We start from the raw sequence: 25,660 nt of genomic DNA on the forward strand, positions 1-25,660 counted from the left end.
CAGTCAGAATGTTCTCAACGGTACATTTGCAGAATTTTTCCAGTGTTTTAGTTGACCAAATCTCCTCAAACGCCAAAGGCTCCTGCCTTGCCTTCTTTATAGCTGCGTCAATACGTTGCGTCCAGGTTAGATCCTGACATCCATAAACTTGAACTTGCTCATTGAGGTCAGCGAGGATCGGTCTGTGAAATGGTATTGCGGTCGCATTTGCACCTTGTGAGGCACCGTCCGTCCGTCTGCCCGTTCCAAGATGGGACCCACACACGCAGGACAACGTTTCCTACGTCATCTTGTCCTCATAAAGATGGCTTAGCCTTTACGGGGCCAAGCTGAGTGCGGGGATGCGTCAAAGGTCGAGACGGAGGGGTTGCCCTTACCAAGATGGCCTCAAACAGTTCAGCGGAGGCTGGTGGGGGTGGGGCCAGAGTCAGACGCGTCACTCTGGCCCTCACAAAGATGGCGGCGAAGCAGCGTGGGGGCCGGAGGGCGGCGGGAGCCGGAGCGGTTCGGGTGGCCGACGAGACTGAACAATCGGTGCCGTTGCAGGCCGTGTTGGTGGCGGACAGCTTCAACAGGCGCTTCTTCCCCATCACCAAGGACCAGCCGCGGGTGAGAGATGGCCGGCAGTCCGCCGAGAGGCCGTGGTCTCGGTAGCTGCATGTTCGGGTCTTTCATTCGTCCGTTATCTCACTCACACTCTCCTCATCCTCACCCTCAAGGCCTACCTCTTCTTCACCCCGTGCTTCATCACTTTCCCTCACCTCTGTCAACTCCTCCCTCACCACTTCTCCTCCGCGTCTACCCCACTACCCCCTCGCCCAGTCCATGTTTACATATTGCCAACATCAGCCCGCAGTGTTTTATATTTGTGAACAAGTTTTGTATACACTGGTTTCTTTCTCCCCTTTTCTAAAAGTGTTGATTCATATTTGGAAGCAGTTCGTCCGTTTCTCTCTGGTATCGCAGTGGTAATTGGAGGGTGAGCCTAGCAACCATTGGCATTGTATCCACCCGCAGCAAGAATCACACTACTCTGAAACTTAATTCTCTTCCTAAACCTCCTCCAGGCCGGCTAATAACAGAGCCCTGTCTGGTGTATTTATTCTGTTACAGGAATGTGTGGCAATGTCAATTGTTAAGTGTCAAAATAAGAGTCGTGTTTAATATCACTGGATTATGCTTGTCAAACATATTGTTTTGCAGCAGCAGTACATTGAAATGCTTAACATTATAAACTATAAATACACGAAGAAGTAAATTATATATTAAATAATGGAAAAATAGTGAGGTAGTGTACATGGATCCAATGTCCTTTCAAAAATCTGATGGTGGAAGGGAGGAAGTTTGAATCTGAGGGGAACCAATGTTCTTGCAGCCAGGTTTACTGGAGCTGTTGGAGGTTAAATTGTACCACAGAGGTACAATTCAAAAGGGCGAAGAATGCTGTACTGAAGGTGCTGTGTTTAAACATGTGTAGCATACGGGATTATGTGGGCAAACTCATGCAGTTAGAGATTGGTTGGTATGATGTTTTGGGTATCACTGAGTTGTGGCTGAAAGAAGGCCATAGTTGGGAGCTTAACGTCAAAGGATATACTTGTATTGAAAGGACAGGCAGGAAGGCATAGCGGTGTGTGGCTCTGTTGGAAAGAGATGGGATTCCTTCTTCAGAAAGAGGTGACATCGGGTCAGAGAATGTTGAATGTTTGTGGGTGGAGTAAAGAAACTGTAAGGGTAAAAAAAAGCATAATAGCAATCATATGGCCTACAAATAGTAGCCAAGATGTGGGCTTGAGATTGCAAAGGGAGCTGGAAAAGGCATGTAATAAGGGTAATGATACAATTGTAATAGGGGACTTCAGTATGCGAGGGGACTGGGAAAATCAGGTTGGTGTCTGATTGCAAGAGAGGGAATTTGTTGAATACCTATTTGATGGCTTTTTAGAGCAGCTTGTGCTTGAACCTATTTGGGGAAAGACTATCTTAGATTGGGTGTTTTGTAATAACCCAGATCTTATTAAGGAGCTTAATGTAAAGGAACCCTTAGGAGGTAGTGATCATAAAATGATTGAATTCATACTGCAGTTTGAGAGGGAGAAGTCACATGTGTCGGTATGGCAATAGAATAAAGGGGATTGCGGAGGCATGAGAGAGAAGCTTGCCCAGGTGGGTTAGAGGACGATACTGATGGGGATGATGGCAGAGCGGAGATGGCTGAAGCTTCTGGCAATAGTTGAAAAGGCTTTTTTTTTTCAGTTATATATATTTGATTCTAACAGTGCTATTTCAGATTTTCATATGCAGACAATCCCTGGGTTTTCTATTTCTATATAAAAAGTAAAAGGGAGGTAAGAGTTGATATTGGACCATTGGAAAATGATGTTGGTGAGGTAATGGGGGACAAAGAAATGGCAGATGAACTTAATGGGTACTTTGCATCTGTCTTCACTGTGGAAGACACTAGCAGTGTGCCAGAAGTCTGTGAGTGTCAGGGAGCAGGAGTGAGTGTCATTGCTATTACAAAGGAAAAAACTGCTAGGCAAACTCAAAGGTTTTAAGGTGGATAAGTCACCTGGCCCAAATGGACTACATCCCAGAATCCTGAGAGAGGTTGCTGAAGAGATAGCAGATACATTGGTCATGATCTTTCGAGAATCACATGGTTCTGGCATGGCCCAGAGGACTGGAAGATTGTAAATGTCACTCCACTTTTTTAAGAAGGGAGGAAGGCAAAAGAGAGGAAATTATATGTCAGTTAGCGTAACTTCAGTGGTTGGGAAACTATTGGAGTCTATTGGAAACTATTCGCTGAGGTTTTGGGGTATTTGGAGACTAATGATAAAATAAGTCAAAGTTGGCATGGTTTCTGTAAATGGAAATTTTGCCTGATAAATCTGAGGAAGTAACAAGCAGGATGGACAAAGGAGAGGCATTGGATGTCATTTACTTGGATTTTCAGAAGGCATTTTTATAAGGTGCTACACGTGAGGTTGCTTAAGAGGGTAAACTCCTATGGTGTTACAGGAAAGATACTGGTATGGATAGAGGAATGGCTGACAAGCAGGAGGCTTCAAGTGGGAATAAAGGAGGCCCTTTCTGTTTGGCTGCCAGTGGCTGCTGTGGTGTTCCTCAGGGGTCAGTATTGGGACCACTACCTTTCACAATGTTTGTTCGTGATTTAGATAGTGGAATTGATGGTTTTGTGCCAAGGTTTGCAGATGATATGAAGGTAAGTGGAAGGGTAGGCAATATTGAGGAAGCAATGCGATTGAAGAAGGATTTAGACAATTTGAAAAAATGGGCAAAAAAGTAGCAGATGGAATAGAGTGTTGGGAAATGTATGCTAACAGGATTTGATAAAAGGAACAATAGTGCAGACTGTTGGGGAGAAGGTTCAAACATCAGAGGTGCAGAGGAACTTGAGTCCTTGTGCAAGGTTCCCAGATGGTTAATTTATAGCAAATACACAAAATGCTGGAGGAACTCAAAAAACCAGGCAGCATCTATGTACAGTCAATGTTTTGGGCTGAAGGACTAGAGGAAAAAAAGCTGAGGAGTCGATTAAAAGGTTGGGGGAGGGAGAGAGGAACACCAGGTGATTGGTGAAGCTGGAGGGGGAGGGATGAAGTAAAGAGCTGGAAGTTGATTGGTGAGGTGAGGTGAAAGAGGGAAAAGGGGATGCGAAATGGGAAACCTAAGTGTGGCCTCATCACAACGGTGGATGACAGAACAAGTGCGATCTCCCAGTGGCCACCCATTTTAGTTCCACTTATCATTCCCATTACAATATGTCCATCTATGGCCCCCTCCACTGTCGTGATGAAGCAAACCTTGTATTCCGCTTGGGTAGCCTCCAACCTAATGGCATGAACAATGATTTCTTAAACTTCTAGTGATGCCCACCATCACCCCTCACCCCTGCACCCTTCACCATTTTCCATCCCCTCTTCCCTCTCTCACCTTATCTCCTTGCCCACCCATCGTCTCCTCTGGTGCTCCTCCCCCCTTTTTCTTTCTTCCACAGCCTTCTGTCTCTTTCACCAATCAACTTCCCAGCTCTTTACTTCATCCCTCCCCCTGCAGGTTTCACCTGTTGCCTGGTGCTTTTCTCTCTCCCCTCCCGCCACTTTTTAATCTACTCCTCAGCTTTTTTTCTCCAGTCCTGTCGAAGGGGTTTGGCTTGAAACATCGACTGTACTTTTTTCCATAGATGCTGCCTGGCCTGCTGAGTCCCTCCAACATTTTGTGTGTATTGCTTGGATTTCCATCATCTGCAGATTTTCTCTTGTTTGAGGTTAATTTACAGGTTGAGTCTGTGGTAAAAAAAGGGAAATGCAATGGAATAGAATATAAAAGCAAGGAGATAATGCTGAGGCTTTTTAAGACACTGGTCAGGCCACACTTGAAGTATAGTCAACAGTTTTGGGCACAATATCTCAAAGGATGAGTTGTCATTGGAGAGAGTCCAGAGGAGGTTCATGAGGATGATTCTGGGAAAGAAAGGGTTAACATAGGAGCATTTGGTAGTTTTGGGCCTGTACACACTGGAATTTAGATAATGCTGGGGGTGGGGGGGCGGGGGCGGTGGAATCTCATTGACACCTACTGAATGTTGAAAAGATTAGATACGGTGGATATGGGGAGGATGTTCCCTATGGTAGGGTATCCAGAATTAGAGGGCCCAGCCTCAAAATTGAGAGGTGACATTTTAGGACAGAGGTAAAGAGGAATATTTTTCGCCACAGAGGAGTGAGTCTGTGGAATGCTCTGCCACAGACTGCGATAGAGGCCAAGTCCGTGGGTATATTTAAGGTGGAAGTTGATAGTTTACTGATCGGTCAGGGCGTCGAAGGATATGGCAAGGAGGCTGGTGTATGGGGTTGAGTGGGATCCGGGATCAGCCATGATGGAATGGCAGAGCAGACTCGATGGGCTGAATGACCTAATGCCCTGTGTCGTAAGGTCTTAAGCTATTCCTGAAATGTTGAGTGTGTGTCTTCAGGCCCTGTGCCTCCTCACCAGTGGTAGAAATGAAAAGAGAGCATGTTCTGGGTGATTTATTTATTTTTTGAGAGAGAGTGCAGAATAGGCCTTTCCACAGTAAATCCCCCAGTTTAATCTTCGCCTAATCACAGGCCTATTTGCAATAACCAATTAACCTTCCAACAGGTACATCTTTGGACTGAGGGAGGAAACCCACGCGGTCACAGAGAGAATATACAAACTCCTTACAGGCAGTGGCACAAATTGAATCTGGGGGGCTGGCCGCATTGCCCTAACCACTACGCCCCTGTGCCACTGCAGTGGGAGTCGTTAGTGATGGGTCAAAACCACAGGAGCCCTGTTTGCTGTATTTGCCCTGACACAGGAAAGTGGGGCAATGTCAATTATTAGTTCACCACCATTTCTCTGGTAGAACTTGCTATATTTTCAACAGTATAGCTGGAGTTTAACACACACACAAAGTGCTGGAGCAATACAACAGGTCAGGCAGCATCTATGGAAAGGAATACCATGTGCTCAGCCAAACTTGCTACCACAGTCACGTCTTCAGCAATCACCTTTTAGCTTGTGCTCCTTCCCTTCGCCCCAGCCTCTTCCCCCATTTCATTCCGGTCCTGATGAATGGTCTCGGCATGAAACGTCAACTGTTTATTGCTGTCCGTTGGATAAATCACCAGCACCAGAGGAGATGTACTCCAGGCTGCTGTGGGAGGCAGGAGCCGAGCCTCTGACGATGATCTTTGCATCATCAATGAGGACGGGAGAGGTTCCGGAGGATTGGAGGGTTGCGGATGTTGTTCCCTTATTCAAGAAAGGGAGTAGAGATAGCTCAAGAAATTATAGACCAGTGAGTCTTATTTCAGTGGTTGGTAAGTTGATGGAGAAGATCCTGAGAAGCAGGATTTATGAACATTTGAAGAGGTGTAATATGATTAGGAATAATCAGCACGGCTTTGTCAAGGGCAGGTCATGCCTTATGAGCCTGATTAAATTTTTTGAGGATGTGACTAAACACATTGATGAAGGAAGAGCAGTAGATGTAGTGCTTATGGATTTCGTAAGGCATTTGATAAGGTACCCCACGAGGCTTATTGAGTAAGGAGACATGGGATCCAAGGGGACCTTGCTTTGTGCATCCAGAATTGGCTTGCCCACAGAAGGCAAAGAGTGGTGGTAGATGGGTCATATTCTACACGGAGGGCAGTGACCAGTGGATGCAGGGATCTGTTCTGGGACCCCTTCTGTTCCTGATTTTTATAAATGACCTGGATGAGGAAGTGGAAGGATGGGTTAGTAAATTTGCTGATGACACAAAAAGGTTGGAGGTGTTGTGGATAGTGTGGAGGGCTGTCAGAAGTTACAGCGGGACATTGATAGGATGCAAAACTGGGCTGAGAAGTGGCAGATGGAGTTCAACCCAGTTAAGTGTGAAGTGGTTCATTTTGGTAGGTCAAATATGATGGCAGAATATAGTATTAATGGTAAGACTCTTGGCAGTGTGGAGGATCAGAGGGATCTTGGGGTCCGAGTCCATAGGACACTCAAAGCTGCTGTACAGGTTGACTCTGTGGTTAAGAAGGCATACGATACATTGGCCTTCATCAACTGTGGGATTGAGTTCAAGAGCCGAGAAGTGATGTTGCAGCTAAAGAGGACCCTGGTCAGACCCCACTTGGAGTACTGTGCTCAGTTCTGGTCACCTCACTACAGGAAGGATGTGGAAACAATAGAAAGGGTGCAGAGGAGATTTACAAGGATGTTGCCTGGATTGGGGAGCATGCCTTATGAGAATAAGAATAAGTTGAGTGAACTTGGCTTTTCCTCCTTGGAGTGATGGAGGATGAGAGGTGACCTGATAGAGGTGTATAAGATGAGAGGCATTGATTGTGTGGATATTCAGAGGATTTTCCCCAGGGCTGAAATGGGTGATACAAGAGGGCACAGTTTTAAAGTGCTTGGAAGTAGGAACAGAAGAGATGTCAGGGGTAAGTTTTTTATGCAGAGAATGGTGAGTGCGTGAAATGGGCTGCCGGTGACGGTGGTGGAGGCAGATACGATAAGGTCTTTTAAGAGACTCCTGGATAAGTACATGGAGCTAGAAAAATAGAGGGCTATGGGTAACCCTATAGGTAATGTCTAAAGTAAGTACATGTTTGGTACAGCATTGTGAGCCGAAGGGCCTGTATTGCGCTGTAGGTTTTCTAAGATTCTTTGAAGGCCTTCAGTAGTTAGAGGATTGAGTTCAAAAGTCACGAGGTAATGTTGTCGCTCTATAAATCTGGTTGGACCATAGTTGGAACTTTGTGTTTAGTTCTGGTCACCTCATGGGAGGCATGTGAAAGCTTTAGAGAAGGTGCGGAGGAAATTTACCTGGATGATGCCTGGTTAAGAGAGCATGTCATATGAGGAGGATAGGTTGAGGGAGCTGGTGCTTTTCTCTTTGGAGCAAAGGAGAATGAGAGGTGACTTGATGGAATAGAATTTTTTTGTTATTGCTCAAGATAAGTAGATCGCAGTGCTTCTCCAGTCCATGTGAAGCAGGTATTTACAATGCATGCGTTACAGCGTTTTTTAAAAAAAGTCCCCTCCTTAACATGCAACAAGTTACTCCAATAGTGCATGACACTCAAAGGGTGTAGCATTATCCAGCTGCACAACAGCCTTTGGGAAGAAGCTGTTTTTCAGTCTACTGCCTTGGCTGACATGTTTCCTTATCTCGTACAAGGGGTACACGATGATTAGAGGCATAGATCAAGTGAACACCCAGGGCAGAAATGGCTATTATGAGGCGGCATAGACTTGGGAGGAAAGGAGGGGGGTGAAGGTGTCAGAAGCAAATTTTTTACTCTGTGTTAGATGCATAGAACATGCTGATAGGGACAGCAACATTAGGACATTTAAGAGACTTGTTGATTGGGATGTGGATAATTGAAAAATGGAGGGTTATGTAGAAGCAAAGAGTTAGATTGATCTTGGAATAGGTTAAAGGGTTAGCACAACACTGAGCCAAAGAGCTTGTGCTGTACTGGTCTGTGTTCTAAAAATGCCTGTACAAGCAAACATCCAAGTGGTCAAATTGTGGCTTTACTTGAAATTTCATTACCTCAGCTTGCTTTTTACTGCTGTAACTTCAAATGGGTGAACCTCTGCTGTCATTTCTGTTCTCCACTTGTTTTCCCTTATTGAGCAGATGTAATTTTCCGACTTAAGAAAAAAAGCGGTTTTCCATTCTCGGGAGTGGAAACCTAACCCTAACGCATCCTGGAGAGTGCATGTAACTGGCGTGCTACTGTTGCTTTTGCCTATAAGCAGAATTGGTAGTGATGTTCACAACATTCTCATTGCAACACACACAAAATGCTGGAGGAACTCAGAAGGTCAGGCAGCATCTATGGAGAGGAGTAAACAGTTCATGGACGCTGCCTGAGCAGCTGAGTTCCTCCAGCATTTTGTGTGCGTTACTTTGCATTTCAAGTTCTGCAGAATGTCTTGTGCTCCTTGTAACTGCGCTCTCTTCTGTTGCAGGCTCTGCTCCCCCTTGCTAATGTAGCACTGATCGATTACAGCCTGGAGTTTCTCACAGCGACTGGCGTCCAAGAAACCTTTGTTTTCTGCTGCTGGATGGCCCCGAAGATCAAGGAACACATTCAGTAATGATGATTTAATGAATTGTTACTTGGGGATAACATAGTGAACTGGGCCATGAAAGCCAATCAAACATCTGTATTTAACATTGAATCTTATACCACAGACAGGATCCCTTGTGCATATACACTCAGTGGCACTGTATTAGGTACCTTTGTATACTTATACACCTTTTTAAGTATATAAAGGGTAAGAGGGAGTCGAGGGTAGATATAGGATCAATACAAAATGATGCTGGAGATATTGTAATGAGAGATGCAGAGATGGCAGAGGAACTGAATGCATATTTTGCATCAGTCTTCACATCGGAAGACGTCTGCAGTATAAGAGTGTCAGGGAAGTGAAGTTTGTGCAGTGAAAATTACGACTGAGTAGGTGCTCAGGAAGCTTAATGGATAAATCTGGGGTCCTGAAGGAAGTAGCTGGAGAGATTGCAGAGCCATTAACGATGAACTTTCAAGAATCGATAGATTCTGGCATTGTACCAGATGACTGGAAAATTGCAAATGTTACTCTGCTATTTAAAAAGGGTGGGAGGCAACAGAAAGGAAACTATAGTCTGACATCAGTGGTTGGGAAGCTGTTGGAATTGATTGTTAGGGATGCCTATCACCTCCCTCATGGTTCCGCCTCCTTCTACTACCCATTTTGCTTCCCCCTATTCCTTCTTCACCTTCCCTGCCTATCCCTTCCCTGCTTCCCCTCCCCCACCCCTTGATCTTTCCCCGTACTGGTTTTTCACCTGGAACCTTCCACCCTCCCCCCACCTTCTTTATAGGGCCCCTGCCCCCCCCGCCTTCAGTCCTGACAAAGAGTTCTGGCCCGAAACATTGACTGTTGGTTTCCATGGATGCTGCCTGACTTGCTGAGTTCCTCCAGCATGTTGTGCGTGGAGATGAGGAGAAAATGTTTTTCCCAGAGAGTGGTGAATCTGTGGAATTCTCTGCCCAGGGAAGCAGTTGAGGCTCTTCACTAAATTTAAGAAACAGTTAGATAGGTTTTTACGTTGTAAGGGAATTAAAGGTTATGGAGAAAAGGCAGGTAAATGGAGCTGAGTTTACGGACAGATCAGCCTTGATCTTATTGAATGGCGGGGTAGGCTCGATGGGCCAGATGGCCTACTCCTGCTCCTATTTCTTATGTTCTAATGGGATCCTATTCTGGCTGGCTGCTGGTCACCAGTGGAGTTCCACAGAGGTTGGTGTTAGAACCGCTGCTTTTTACAATATATGTGAATGATTTGGATTACGCTATTAATGGATTTGTGGCTAAATTTGCCAATGATACAAAGATAGGTGGAGGAGCGGGTAATGTTGAGGAAACAGAGAGACTTACTGTATATTCCGGAGTATAAGCCGATCTGGAGTATAAGCCAACCCCTCAGTTTCAAGGTTAAAAAAATGACTTTTTCATGTTACCTTTGTATAAGCCGACCCCTTTTGTAGAGGTTTTTGATTTAACCAGAAAAGATCACAGGATCTCACATGCCGGTACTCAGCTTTGCCGGATCCGGAACCTGGAAATTTTGTGAACCAGTACCTGCTAAGAAAACAGGCCTACACATTGTAGAGTGTTATAAGCGAATTCTTAATAAATAAATCAGGGAGGGAAATTTTGGATTAGGTCTCCAATGGTAAAGAATCCTCTGGAATGTAACCCCCGTGAAACCACTTAGTGCCCATCGTAATCTCATTAAAACATAACACGGGGTGGCTGGATCAGTACGTGTACTCAGTATTGAGTTTGCGACCACCATGTACAAAAGATTAAAACGAATGCAATACGATGCTGGCTTCAAGCTACAGGTTGTTGATTTTGCTGAAGGAACGAATAATTCTGCAGCTGCTAAGAAGTTTAGTGCAAACAAGAAACAAGTGAGAGAGTGGAGAAAGGCAGAGGACACGCTGAGGAAAATGCCAAAGACGAAATGTGCAAACCGTGGAAAAACATGCCAGTGGCCAGAACTGGAAGAAAAGGTTTTAGAGTGGGTGAGTCACCAGCGATCATCTGGATACATTGTTACCAGAGAAATTATTCGAGTTCAAGCGTTGAAATGGGATGAAAAACACCGTGAGATCAGCGAAAATTTCAAAGCTACACGAAGTTGGTGCACCCGATTTATGAATAGACGTGATCTTGTATTGAGACAAAAAACAAAGATTGCTCAGAAAATTCCCGCGGAGTGTTGTTGTTTATGTCCAAAAACGCTGCTGGATGGACGAAGCGGGTTGCTTGAAGTGGGTTAAAGAGGTGTGGCGTCGACGTCCCGAAGGTTTCAGGAAGGAAAAGTCGCTACTTGTCTGGGACATGTTCAAAGTGCACTTGTCAGGTGAGACAAAAGCAGCACTGAAAGCTGAAAATACGGACATTGCAGTCATCCCCGGTGGTTTGATGTCTGTGCTCCAGCCACTGGATGTGAGTTTAAACAAACCATTCAAAGAATTCATGTGTCAACAGTGGAATGAATTTGACTCAAAAACAGCCAATAAATATGACCTGTCTTCCATGTATTTGTTTTTCCAAAGTTGGCACTCTCTGTATAAACCAGCCTCCTAATTTTAGGACCAAAATTTAGGGCCAAATTCTTGGCTTATACACCGGAATTTACGGTAGATAGTTTAGAGGAATGGGCAAAGAAGTGGCAAATGAAATACAATGTTGGAAAGTGAATGGTCATGCACTTTGGTGGAAGAAATAAATGGGCAGATTATTATTTAGATGGGGAGAGAATTCAAAATGCAGAAATGCAAAGGGACTTGGGAGTCCTTGTGCAAGAAAGGTGAATACAATGCTGGCATTCATTTCTGGAGGTATAGAATATAAGAGCAAGGATGTGATGTTGAGGCTCTTTAAGGCACTCATGAGACCACACTTGGAGTATTGTGCAAACACGAGGAAATCTGCAGATGCTGGAATTTCAAGCAACACACATCAAAGTTGCTGATGAACACAGCAGGCCAGGCAGCATCTCTAGGAAGAGGTACAGTCGACGTTTCAGGCCAAGACCCTTCATCAGGACTAACTGAAAGAAGAGATAGTAAGAGATTGTAAGAGATTTGAAAGTGGGAGGGGGAAGGGGAGATCCAAAATGATAGGAGAAGACAGGAGGGGGAGGGATGGAGCCAAGAGCTAGACAGGTGATTGGCAAAGGGGATATGAGAGGAACATGGGACAGGAGGCCTAGGGAGAAAGAAAAGGGGGAGGGGAGAAAGCCCAGAGGATGAGCAAGGGGTATAGTGAGAAGGACAGAGGGAGAAGGAGAGAGAAAAAGAATGTGTGTATATAAATAAGTAACGGATGGGGTACGAGGGGGAGGTGGGGCATTAGCAGAAGTTTGAGAAGTCAATGTTCATGCCATCAGATTGGAGGCTACCCAGATGGAATATAAGGTGTTGTTCCTCCAACCTGAGTGTGGCTTCATCTTTACAGTAGAGGAGGCCGTGGATAGATGTGTCAGAATGAGAATGGGATGTGGAATTAAAATGTGTGGCCCCCCCTCCTCCTTTCCACTCCTCCTTTCCTTTCTCCCTAGGCCTCCTGTCCCACGATCCTTTCATATCGCTTTTGCCAATCAACTGTCCAGCTCTTGGCTCCATCCCTCCCCCTCCTGTCTTCTGCTATCATTTTGGATGTCCCCCCCCCCCCACCTTCTCCTATCATTTTGGATCTCCCCCCACTCCCCCATTCAAATTTCTTATTAGCTCTTCTTTCAGTTAGTCCTGAAGAAGGGTCTCAGCCAGAAACATCGACTGTACCTCTTCCTAGAGATGCTGCCTGGCCTGCTGCGTTCACCAGCAACTTTTATGTGTGTTGGAGTATTGTGTGCAGTTTTGGGCTCCTTATTTTAGAAAGGAAACAGTATACTGACGTTGGAGAGGGTTCAGAGAAGATTCACGAGGATAATTCCAGAAATGAAAAGGTTACCGTATGAGGAATGTCTGGCAGCTCTTGGGCTATATTCCCTGGTGTTCAGGAGAATGAGGGGGGAATCTCATAGAAACATTCCGAATGTTAAAAGGCCTAAACAGATTGGATGTGGCAAAGTTATTTCCCATGGTAGGGGATTCTAGGACAAGAGAGCTCAACTTTAGGATTGAAGGACATCCATTTAGAACAGAGATGCGAGAAATTACTTTAGTCAGAGGGTGGTAAATCTGTGGAATTTGTTGCCATGAGTGGCTGTGGAGGCCAAGTCATTGGGTGTATTTAAGGCAGAGATAAGTAGATTCTTGATTAGCCAAGGCGTCAAAGGGTAGGGGGTGAAAGCAGGGGAGTGGGGATGACTGGAAGAATTGGATCAGCCCATGATTGAATGGTGGAGCAGACTCGATGGGCTGAATGGCCTACTTCTGCTCTTCTGTCTTATGGTCTTGTAAAATGGCCATAGAGTATATGGCTGAGGTCTTCTATAGCCCATCCACTTCAAAGTTCAGCATGGTGTACATTCAGATATGCTGTTCTGCACACCACTGTTGTAATGCGTGGTTATTTGGGCTATTGTCAGCTTGAACCACTCTGGCCATTCTCCTCTGACCTCTCATTAACAAGGCATTTTCACCCACAGAACTGCCACCCACTGGATTTTTTTTGTTTTTTTTTGCACCATTCCCTGTAAACTCTAGAGATTATTGTCTGTGAAAACCCCAGAAGGTCAGCAGTTTCTGAGATGTTCAAACCACCCTGTCTGGCACCAACAGTCATTCCACAGTCAAAGTCACTTGGATCACATTTCTTCCCCATTCTGATGTTTGATCTGAACAACAGCTGAACCTCTTGACTATGACTTCATGCTTTTATGAACTGAGTTGCTATCACATGATTGGCTGTTTTGATATTTGCATTAATAAGCAGGTGTACAGATGTACCTAATAAAGTGGCTACTGACTGCGTCCTTGTTCAGACAGCTGACTACCTTGTACCACTGCTAGCTGCTTTTCCCCATGACTGGAGACAGCTGGAAATCTGTTCTGAAAATTCCACTAAAGATGTTCTTCTATCATACTTTTGGCAGACCTTTTCAAACCACCTCAGATATGTATCAAAAAATCCTTAATTCGTTTGCTATATATTCAGTGGCCACTTTGTTAGGTATACCTGCTCATTAATGCAAATATTTAATCAGCCAATCATGTGGCAGCAGCTCAATGGAGACAAGGTAAGAGATTCAGCTGTTGTTCAGACCAGAATTCAAAATGGGGAAGAAATGTGATCTAAGTGACTTTGACTATGGAATGGCTGTTGGTGCCAGATGGTTTGAATAGCTCAGAAACTGCAGATCTCCTGGGATTTTCACACAACAATCTCCAGAGTTTACAGAGAATGGTGCGAGAAACAATAAACATCCAGTGAGTGGCCGTCCTGAGGGTGAAAATGCCTTGTTAATGAGAAAGGTCAGTGGAGAATGGCCAGATTGCTTCAAGCTGACTGGAAAGCAACAGTAACTCAAAGAACCACGCATTACAACAGCGGTGTGCAGAACAACATCTCTGAATGCACAACGTGCGGAACCTTAAAGTGGATGGGCTATAGCAGCAGAAAACCACAAGCATACCCTCAGAGGCTACTATTTTAGGTACAGGAAGGGCATATTATGGCTACTGAGTGTGGAGTGAAAACACAGACTGCTGAAACCATTCACTGCGTGAATAGGTTTTGGGAAATATTTCAGATTGATGTCTTAATTGGAACAGTTTGCTGTTTTTCCAGTTTAGAATCAAGTTAGATAACACATCATTTCTCTCTGTCAATCTATTTTATTGAAAGATCTTCATTGTGAAATTTATTTATTTATTAAGAGATTCGGCATGGAACAGTTCCTTCCAGCCCATTGAGCTGCATGGCCCAGCAGCCCACCCATTTAACCCTATTCTAATCATGGGACAGTTTACACTGACCAATTAACTTACTAACCGGTATGTGTTTGGACTGTCGGAGGTTACTGGAGGACCCAGAGAAAATCCACGCATTCCACGGGCAGAACTTTCAAACTCTTCAGCAGATGACATCGGAATTGAACTCCCAACTCTGGCTCTTCTCTTTCCAGAAATGCTGTACAACATCCTGAGTATTTAAGATCAGGGTCTGTTTTAAATTCAGATTCAAATTTGTCAAAATTTTAAGATGTTTTATTTACTCTTCACATTTATCTATTAACATCAGCTTATTCAGGAAAACGGTTTCACAAACCAAGGTGTTGAATGACATGTACTGGTGATGAAGTGTACTCCTTTACCTGTGGGAGCTGGCATTTCACCCGAAAAATGCTACCTCCTAATACCTAGAGTTTTGTGGGCAGTTTTGGTCCTCTTATCTACGGAAGGACGTGCTGACATTGGAGAGGTCCCTGGGAAGGGTTAACATGTGAGGAGCATTTGATTGCTTTGGACCTGCACATGCTGGGGTTTAGAAGAATGAGGGGTTTCTCATTGAAACTTACTGAATATTGAGAAGCCCAGATGGAGTGGACGTTGAGAGAATGTTTCCTATATTGGGGGGTTTAGAGCCAGAGGGCAGATTACCAGGATAATAGTGGAAGCAGGCAGTTTGGTGGTGTTTAACTGACTTTTAGATAGACTGATGAGTATAAAGGAATGGAGAGGTGTGGCCAATACACAGAAAGAGCACGTATGGTGTAAATTGGCATCAAAATCAGCACTTTGGAGCAGCATTGTTGAGTAGTAGTTAGTGTAAAACTATTACAGTAGCACAACCCGAGTTCATTTCCACTGCTGTCTGTAAGGAGTTTGTATGTTCTCACCATGCCCTCTTGGGTTTTCTCTGGGTTCTCCAGTTTCCTCCCATATTCCAAAGATGTGGGTTAATTGGTCATATTGGTGTAATTGGGTGGTGTGGGCTCACTGGGCTGCCCAGAACTGTATAGAACATTACAAGGTTCTCTGTAAATGCAAATCATTCATTATCTTCTTGCTCATCCTCTTCCAGGAACTCAAAGTGGAACCGTCCCACCTCTCCAAATACCATCCACATCATGAGTTCTGAGTCGTATCGCTCTTTGGGGGACGTGTTACGGGATGTAGATGCGAAGTCACTTGTCCGCTCAGATTTCATACTAATTTATGGAGATGTTGTATCCAATATTAATGTGACCAAAGCACTGGAGGAACACAAGTGAGTTATGCTCTGCGTGTTGATTGTATTGGGGTTTATCTATTCTGTTCATCGATTTCTTACTGAGCTTCTTAAGATTCAGTTGATCAGTATGAAATGGCTTCCTTTCACGTTGTACATCAATGGTTTGTGTGGATGACAGGATTTACGACTTTGTGGCCAGGTTTTCTGATGATGCAATGATAGACAGAAGGCAGGTGGTGTTCAGGAAGCAAGAAGTCTGCAGAGCGATTTAGTCAGGTTGGGAGAATGGGCAAACAAGTGACAGATGGAATAAATGCACTCTAGTAGAAGGAATAAAGGCGTAGACTATTTTCCAAACGCAGAGCAAATCAGAGGTGCAAAGGACTTGACAGTCCTTGTGCAGGAAACCCTAAGATTAACTTGCATGTTGAGTTGGTGGTAAGGAATGTTAGTATTCATTTTGAGAGGACTAGGTTATAAAAGCAAGGATGTAATGCTGATGCTTTATGAGGCATTGATCAGACTGCATTTGGAATATTATGAGCAATTTTGGGCCTCTTATCTGAGAAAAGATGTACTAGCATTGGAGAATGTCCACAGGAGGTTTACAAGAATGATTCTGAGAATGAAAGGGTTAATGTATGAGGAGCAGTTGATGGTTCTGGGCCTATACTCACTGGAGTTTAGAAGAATGAGGGGGAAACTCATTGAAAACTATCAAATATTGAAAGGCTTAGATAGAGTTGATGTGGAGAGGATGTTTCCTAGAGTGGTGAAGTCTAGGACAAGAGGGCACAGTCTCAGAATAGAAGGATGTTGCTTTTAAAAGCTAAGAATGGAGATGAGGAACTTCTTTAGTCAGAGGATGGTGAATCAGGAATTTACACAGACAGCTGTGAAGACCAAGTCACTGAATATATTTAAAACAGAGGTTGATAGGTTCTTGATTAGTAGGATCATCAAAGGTTATGGGGAGAAGGCAGGAGAATGGGGTTGAGAAGGATAATAAATTACTCATGATGGAATGGTGGAGAGGACTTGATAGGCTGCATGGCCTAATTGTCTTTCTATGTCTTAAGGCTGGCAGTTAAATATTCTAGGGTAACACTGCTAACACTATTGATTAGGGGCAATATAAATCAGGTACTTGAAGAGGCTCTATTGGAACGATTGTCCAATTAAGCCATAGTCGAAGAAATTAGGAGAATGGCATTCATTTTGCTGAGGTTACGCTAAGCCTCCCAGTAGTCACGAGGGTTAGAGGATTGGATAGCTAAGCAAATCACAGAAAAGGAACAGGGCAATAAAGTTATAGTAATGGGAGATTTTAACTTTCCCAATATTAATTGATTCAGCCTTGGTGCTAGTGGTTTAGCTGGGATAGAGTAACAATTTGTTAATGCCCATCTCTAGATGCCTTAGTTGTATTTTATAAAAGTATTTTTGCAGTGCCTAAATTGTATTACCTTATCCATTATGATAGTATGGTTGAGAAGGTGTATAATGTGTTGGCCTTTATTAGTCAGTGGGGGTGGGAGGATCGTCGAGTTGAAGAGCCATGAGGTAACTGCAGCTCTCTTTGGTTAGGCTACCCTAGGAGTCCACCATGACGCTGAGCTTTTCTTTTGCCACCTCCATCTTTGAGCCTACTTCATTGGCAAGGACTCTCCACCCCACACCAATGACCCCTTCTCCCATCTTCAACCCTCCTCCTCTTTCTGGACGCTCTGCCCTAGTCTTCTGCCTGCTCTGGACCTTCTCAATGCCAACTGCCGATGGGACATCAACTGTCTCCACTGCAACACTCCTCTCTCTAATTCCAACCTCATCCCTTCCAAATGCTCTGCTCTCCATTCTCTCCACGCTAATCCTAATCTCACCATCAAACCTGCAGCTAAGCGGGTGCTTTAGTAGTTTGGCAGAGTTGCCTCTACCTTGCCGAGGCCCAGTGACAACTCTCACACACCTCCTCTTACTTACCTCAAGAACATGATCTCACTAAGGAGCACCAGGCCATCTCTCCCACACCATCACTGACCCTATTAGCTCTGAAGATCTCCCATCCACTACCACCAACCTCATAGTTCCCGCACCCCGCACCTCCCGTTTCTACTTCCTACCTAAGATCTACAAACTCGCTTGGCCAGGTAGACCCAAAGCAAAATTTTCGCGGAACTCAGTAGGTCAGGTAGCCTCTATAGAAAAAAAATACAGTTGACATTTTGGGCCGAGACCCTTCAGCAGGATGGTATTGGGTCCTGCCAAAGGGTCTTGGTCTGAAACGTTGACTACTTTTTTCCATAGAGGCTACCTGGCCTGCTGAGTTCCTCCAGCGTTTTGTGTGTGTTGCTCAGATTTCCAACATCTGCAGATTTTCTCTTGTTTGTCCTGTTAGACCTATTGTTTCAGCTTGTTCCTGGCCCACTGAACTTGTATCTGCATATCTCAATTCTGTTTTATCCCCCCAGTTCAGTTCCTTCTTACCCACATCTGTGTCACTTCACTCACTCTGGATCTTTTCAATGATTTCAAGTTCCCTTGCCCCCATCATCTTATTTTCACTATGGATGTCCAGTTCCTATATACCACCATCCCCCACCAGAAGGCCTCAAAGCTGTCCATTTCTTTTTTGGACACCACCACTCTCCTCCGTCGAGCGGAACTTATCCTCACTCTTAATAATTTCTCTTTTGGCTACTCCCACTTACTTCAAACAAAAGGTGTAGCCATAGGCACTCTCATGGGTCCCAGCTATACCTGCCTTTTTGTTGGCTATGTGGATGTAGTCTATGTTCCAAGCCTGCACTTGTGGCCGTCACCCACTTTTTCTATGCTACATTGACAATTGCATTGGTGCTGCTTTGTGCACCCATGCAGAGTTCATTGACTTCATCAACTTTGCCTCCAACTTCCACCCTGCCCTCAAATTTACCGGATTCATTTCTGACACCTCCCTCCCCTTTCTCCTTCTCACTATCTCTATCTCTACCGATGTCTATTCTAAACACAGACTCACAGCTACCTGGACTGTACCTCTTCCCACTTTCTTGCTTATAAAAATGCTATTGCCTTCTCTCAATTCCTTCATCTCCGTCGTATCTGCTCTCAGGATGTGACTTTTCATTCCAGAACGAAGGAGATGTCCTCCTTTTTCAAAAAAAATGGCTTCCTTTCCTACACCATCAACACTGCCCTCAACTGCATCTTTTCCATTTCACGCACGTCTGCTTTCACCCCATCCTCCCGCCACCCTACCAGAAATGGGGTTCATTGTGTCCTCACCTACCACACCACCAGCCTCCACGTCCAACACATAATTCTCCGGAACTTCTGCCATCTCCAATAGAGTCCCACCACCAAGCACATCTTTCCCTTCCCCACCACTTTCTGCTTTCCGCAGGGATCACTCCCTACGCTACTCCCTTGTCCAGTTGTCCCTCCCACTGTTCTCCCTCCTGGCACTTATTCTTGCAAGAGGAGCAAGTGCTACACCTGTCTCTATACCTCCTCCCTTACTAATATTCAAGGTCCCAAACAGTCCTTTCAGGTGAGGTGACTCATCATCTGTGAGTCTGTTGGGGTCATATACTGTGTCCGGTGCTCCTGGTGTGGCCTCCTGTATATCAGTGAGACCCGACGTAGATTGGGAGACTGCTTTGCCGAGCGACTACACTCCTTCCACCAGAAGAAGTGGGATCTACCAGTGCCACCTATTTCAGTCCCACCTCCTGTTCCCATTCCGATATTTCAATCTATGGCCTCCTCTACTGTCACAAGGAGGCCGCACTCAGGTTGGAGGAACAACACTTTGTATTCCGTCTGAGTAGCATCCAACCTGATGGCATGATTATTGATTTCTCGAACTTCTGGTAATGTCCCCCCCCACACCATTCCCCAGACAGTTTTCCCTCTTTCACCTTATCTCCTTGCCTGCTCATCACCTCCCCCTGGTGCTTCTCCCCTTCCTTTTTCTTTCTTCTATCACCTTCTGTCTCTTTCACCAATCAACTTCCAAGCTCTTTACTTCATCCTTCTCCCTTCAGTTTTCACGTATCACCTTGTGTTTCTCTCTCCCTCCCCCAACTTTTAAATCTACTCCTCGGCTTTTTTCTTCTCCTGACCTGCTGAGTTCCCCCAGCATTTTGTGTGTGTTTCTTTGATTTCCAGTATCTGCAGATTTTTTTCTTGTTTATGCTCGGAGTATCGTGTTAGTTCTGGTCATCTCATTATTGAAAGGATGTGGAAGCTTTAGAGAGGGTGCAGAAGAGATGGACCAGGGTGCTGCCTGGATTAGAGAGCATTTCATATGCGTGACCAAGCCAGGGTTTTGCTCTTTGGAGCAAAGGAGGATGAGAGGTGACTTGATAAGTGTATAAAATAACATAGAGCATAGCGGACAGCCGGAGACATTTTCCCAAGGTGGAAATGGCTAATGCAAGGGGTCATAATTTTAAGGTAATTGGAGGAAAGTATAGAGGGAATGTCAGAGGTTTTTTTTTACATAGAGTAGTGGGTTTGTGGATGCGCTGCCAGGGGTGGTGGTAGAGGCAAATAAATTAGGGCATTTAAGAGACTTGTAGATGGACACATGGATGATGGAAAATGGAGGGCAATGTGTGAGGGAAAGTTTAGATTGATCTTGGAGTCGGCACAACAATGTGTGCCAAATATCCTGTGCTGTGATGTTCTATGTTCTTTTGTAACCTCAGGTATAGAATCCACTGGACAGTCAGTCTCTTCACCCGCTATTGCTCATTTTGTGACCCTCTGTCATTGTGTATCATAGGGCTCGACGGAAGTTGGAGAAGAACGTGTCTGTCATGACAATGATTTTTAAACAGTCATCACCAGGTCACAGGACAAGGAGTCAGGAGGAGGATATCATTGCAGCCGTGAACAGCAAGACCAGCCGTGTGCTACACTATCAGAAAGCCCACAAGCTTAAGAAATTCCAATTTCCCATGGTAGGATCCCTTATATTTTAATAATGTTTTACATAATCCCATCTCACAGAAATGTTTCCCCTGAACCTTGTGGCCTGTTAACTATCATAGGTACAACTCCTCACTACATTATGGGCAGTCAAGCCAGAGATGTGAAGTAATTCCCAGAAATGCCTGATGCTGTGGAAGTTTATTTTTAATTTGGAGATGGAGGGGGTCATGGTTAGCGTAACGCTTTTACAGAGCCAGCAATCTGTGTGTATTGTAAGCAAGGGTGTAATGCTGAGGCTTCATGAGGCATTGGTCAGACTGCACTTGGAGTCTTGTGAGCAATTTTGGGCCCCTTATCTATGAAAGGATGTGCTGGAGGGGGTCCAGAGGAGGTTCATGAGAATGATCCTGGAATGAAAGGGTAAAAATATAAGAAGCATTTGATGGCTTTGGCCTTGTATTCACTGGAGTCTAGAAGAATGATGGGAATCCCATTGAAATGTATCGAATAGTGATAAGTGTCAATAGAGAGAATGTGAAGAGGACGTTTCCTATAAAAGAACATAAGAAATAGGAGCAGGAGTAGGCCATCTGGCCCATCTAGCCTGCTGCACCATCCCATAACATCATGCTGATTCCTTTATGGGCTCATCTCCACCTCCCTGCCTTTTCCCCGTGACCCTTAATTCTGCTGCTATGCAAAAATCTATCCAACCTTGTCTTAAACATATTTACTGAGGTAGCCTCCACTGCGTCATTGGGCAGAGAATTCCACAGATTAATCACTTGCTGAGAAAAGCAGTTTCTCCTCATCTCTATCCTTAATCTACTCCCCCAAATCTTCAGGCTATGTCCCTTAGTTCTAGTTTCACCTACCAGTGGAAACAACTTTCCTGTCTCTATCTTAACTAATCCCTTTCATAATTTTATACATTTCTGTAAGATCTCCTCTCATTCTTCTGAATTCCAGTGAGTACAGTCCCAAGCGACTCAATCTCTCCTCATAGTCTAACCCCTTCATCTCTGGAATCAACCTGGTGAACCTCCTCTGCACTGCCTTCATAGCCAGTACATCCTTCTTCAAGTAAGGAAACCAGAACTGCATGCAGTACTCCAGGTGTTGTCTCACCAGTAACCTGTACAGTTGCAGCATAACTTCCCTGCTCTTAAATTCAATCCCTGTAGTAATGAAGGCCAACATCCCATTTGCCTTCTCGATAGCCTGCTGCATCTGCAAAGTGGATGACCTTGCATTTACCAACATTGTACTCTATCTGCCAGACCCTTGCCCACTCACTTAACCTATCTATATCTCTCTGCAGACTCTCCGTATCTTCTGCACAATTTGCATTTCCACTCAACTTAGTATCATCAGCAAACTTAGATACACTACACTCGGTCCCTTCTTCCAGATCGCAGCACCGACCCCTGCGCCACATCACTCACCACTGATTGCCAACCAGAATAACACCCATGTATCCCAACTTTTTTCTTTCTACTAGTTAACCAATCCTCTATCCATGCTAATACTTCACCCCAACTCTATGCATCCTTATTTTCTGGATAAGTCTTTTATGCAGCACCTTATTGAACGCCTTCTGGAAATCGAAGTAAGTAGCGTCTTATCTGTTTCCCTCTGTCCACTGCACTCATTATATCCTCAAAGAACTCCAGTAAGTTTGTCAAACAGGATCCGCATTTGCTGAATCCATGCTGTGTCTGCCTGATGGATCCATTTTCAAATGCCTCACTATTTCTTCTTTAATGATAGCTTCAAGCATTTTCCCAACTACAAATGTTAAACTAACTGAATGTTAGTTACCAGCCTTTTGCCTACATCCTTTTTTGAAGAGTGTCTTCAAGACACATTTGGTGTCTTCCAATCTGTCGGGACCTACCCAGAGTCCAGAGAATTCTAGTAAATTATCACCAAAGCCTCTACTATAACTTCTGCTATTATTTTCAGTAACCCTGGGATGCATCCTATCAAGACCAGGGGATATGTCTATAGTAGGGAAAGTCTCAGACCAAAGGACACAGTCTCAGAATACAAGGTCTCCCTTTGGAACATAAATGAGGAGGAATTTCTTTAGCCAGAGGGTGATGAATCTGGATTTCATTGCCACAGATTGCTGTAGAAGTCAAGTCATTGGGTATATTTAAAGCAGAGTTTGATAGGGTCTTGACTGGCAAATGCGTCAGAGGTTATGGGGAGAAGATAGGTGAATGGGGTTGAAAAGGAAAGGAAAAATAAATCAGCTGTGATGGGGTGGTGGTGTTGACTCAGTAGGTCAAATGGCTTTTTCTGCTCCTATATCATACAGTTTTATGGTTCATTTTTTTCACTATGTAAGGAACTTGTACATTCTCCCTGCGACCACTTGTATTTTCTTCGCGTGCTCTGGTTTACTCCCACATTCCAAAGACGTACGGGTTAGTAGGATAATTGGTCACATGGGTAGAAATGGGCAGCGTGGGCTCATTGGGCTGGAATGGCCTGTTACTGTGCTATATCCCTGACTAAAATTTCTCTAAGTTCTTGTGAGCAGCTGATGGCGATTTACTCAATAACTACAGCAGGTAGTCGGATTGTACAAATTTCAACTATCAATACCCTGGGAGTTATCATTGACCAGAAATGGAACTGGAGTAGCAATAAAAAACACAAATATGGCCACAGGAGCAGGTCAGAGATTAGGAACCCTGGAGTGAGTATCTTGCCTCCTCGCTTTCCCAACTTCCAAAGCCTGTCCATCATCTGCAAGGTTCAGGTTAGAAGTGTGAGGGAATACTCTCCAATTGCAGCTTGGGCAGCACTGGAGGAACTCTAAGTGGAGAGAAAATTTAAAAACCTGAGGTGCAAAGGGACTTGGAAGTCCTCATGCAGGATTTCCAAAAGGTTAATTTGCATTTGAGTTGGTGGTGCGAAAGGCAAATGCAATGTTGGCATTCATTTGGAGAGGACTACTAGATTATAAAAGTAAGAATGTAATGTTGTGGCTTAATAAAACACTGGTGAGGCCTTACTTGGAGTACTGTGAGTAGTTTGGGGCCCCTTGTCTAAGGATTTTGGAGAGGGTTCAAAGGAGATTCATGAAAATGGTTATGTGTTTGAGTAGTGTTTGATGGCTCTGGACCTGTACTCACTGGAGAACGAGGGTGAATCTCGTTGAAACCTGTCGAATGTTGAAAGGCCTCCATAGATGTGGAGAGAATATTCCTTATGGTGGGACAGACTAAGACCAGAGGACACAGCCTCAGAATAGGGAGGCATCTATTTAGAATGGAGGTGAGGAATTTCTTTAGCCAGAGAGTGGTGAATTTGTAGAATTTGTTGCCACAGACAGCAGTGGTGACCATGTCATTAGGTATAATTAAGTCAGAGGTTGATTATTGATTAGTCAGAGCATGAGGGGATACAGGGAGAAGGCAGGAGATTAGGGTTGAGAGGGAAATGGATCAGCCATGATGAAATGGCTTGATGGGCCAAATGGCCTAATTCTACTCCTATATCTTATGGTCCTATGGTCTCACAGGACGTCACTTGAGAGGCGATGTCCTGTATGGTGCTACATGACAATCTGAGCAATTCGTTGACGCTCTGATACCAAGCAGCAGCGGATTGTATGATCTCCACGATGCGCTTAGCAGTTCCCTCGCACTCCTTCCAACACCCACACCAGCAGCAGCCAGAACAAGGCCGGTATAAGCACTGAGAACAGCACCACTAGCAGGAAACTGCCCTGCAAGACAAGCACTGTCCTGACGTGAAACCATGCTGGTGGTGTGGGAACCTTGAGTCCCGGAATAGTTACAACCGTCAGGCTCCTGAACTGGTGTGACCCCAAACCCATAGGCTCACTTTCGAGGACTATACAAGTCATGTTCTCAGCATTGTTCATCTGTTTATAGTCCTGAATGACTGCAGCACTGAAACAAGCCTTTCAGCCCATTTAGTCAGTCTTAAATTATTAATCTGCCTAGTCCCAGCAATCCCCATCTGGACCACAGCCCTCCCTACCCCTCTCATCCAGGTACCTATTCAGATTTCTCTGATTGAATCCACATCCACCACTTGCGCTGGCAGCTTGTTCCACACTCACTATCTTCTGAGTGAAGTTGTTATCTATTGCGCATTGGTTGTCAGTCTTTCTCAATCTTTGTTTATGTGAAGTTTTCTTAAATTCTATCCTATTTATTCATTTTCCTGTAAATACCTGCAGGAAAATGATTCTCGGGGTTTTATATGGTCACATACACGTACACTTTGAACTTTGACTTTGTTCCTTGGCCGTCTGGGTTAAAATCCTGGTACTCTCTCTCCAAGGGCATTGTGGATCTACTCCCATCTCTAGGACTGCTGCAGTTCAAAGGGGAAGTTTTCCACCACTTTCTCCAGGGGAATTGGGGGTGGATATTGTGAGCTTTTAAACTATTCATTAATACACTAGAGAACACAAATGTATAATGCGGGAAGTCCTCGGGTTATGATGTCATTCTGTTCCTGTGCACTTTGTGGCCCAAACTCGGGGAAGAATGGAAAGAGCTGTGACAGAAGAGTGAGCAGCTGTGGAAACGGTGGCCGCCAGCCGACCTGACTGACCCAGTGAGTGAGTCTGCCCAGCGCTCCCCACTCTGATGGGATCGTTTGTCGTGGCTCAGCAGAGGAGTGGGTTTGGAATGCATCCTGTTCCCACCCTGCAGACGATGTCTGTAGCCTCAGCAATTTTAGGGGCCACTTCTTTTGACACAAAGTTTCAGTGTGAAATAAGCTGCTACATAAATAGTCGTTGAGATTCTTCTTATTATGATGTGTTTTCTTAACTGAATCCTTGTGTTATTGAATAAGTAAAATGCACAAAATGTGCTGGAAATGCACAAACTCAGCAGATCAGGCAGCATCTATGGAAAAGAACCCTGGAGTTCCTTGCCGCTCTATAGATGCGGCCTGACCTGCTGACTAGAGCATTTTGTGTGTGTGTGTG

The 25,660-nt window shown here is 44.6% G+C and overlaps 1 protein-coding gene across 1 annotated transcript in view; it reads left to right on the plus strand.

The window, feature by feature from the left end:
• Positions 1-416: 416 nt before the first annotated feature.
• eif2b5 (eukaryotic translation initiation factor 2B, subunit 5 epsilon) overlaps positions 417-25,660 on the plus strand; it is a 102,238-nt gene continuing 76,994 nt past the window's right edge. The window contains exons 1-4 of the mRNA XM_063045298.1: positions 417-609; positions 8,530-8,654; positions 15,592-15,777; positions 20,528-20,705. Of these exons, the coding sequence (XP_062901368.1) occupies positions 457-609; positions 8,530-8,654; positions 15,592-15,777; positions 20,528-20,705 (642 nt within the window). The 5' untranslated portion in view covers positions 417-456. The remainder of the gene's footprint in view (positions 610-8,529; positions 8,655-15,591; positions 15,778-20,527; positions 20,706-25,660) is intronic.

The sequence above is a fragment of the Mobula hypostoma genome, chromosome 4, assembly GCF_963921235.1.
Source record: "Mobula hypostoma chromosome 4, sMobHyp1.1, whole genome shotgun sequence".
In the NCBI taxonomy this organism is placed as follows: domain Eukaryota; kingdom Metazoa; phylum Chordata; class Chondrichthyes; order Myliobatiformes; family Myliobatidae; genus Mobula; species Mobula hypostoma.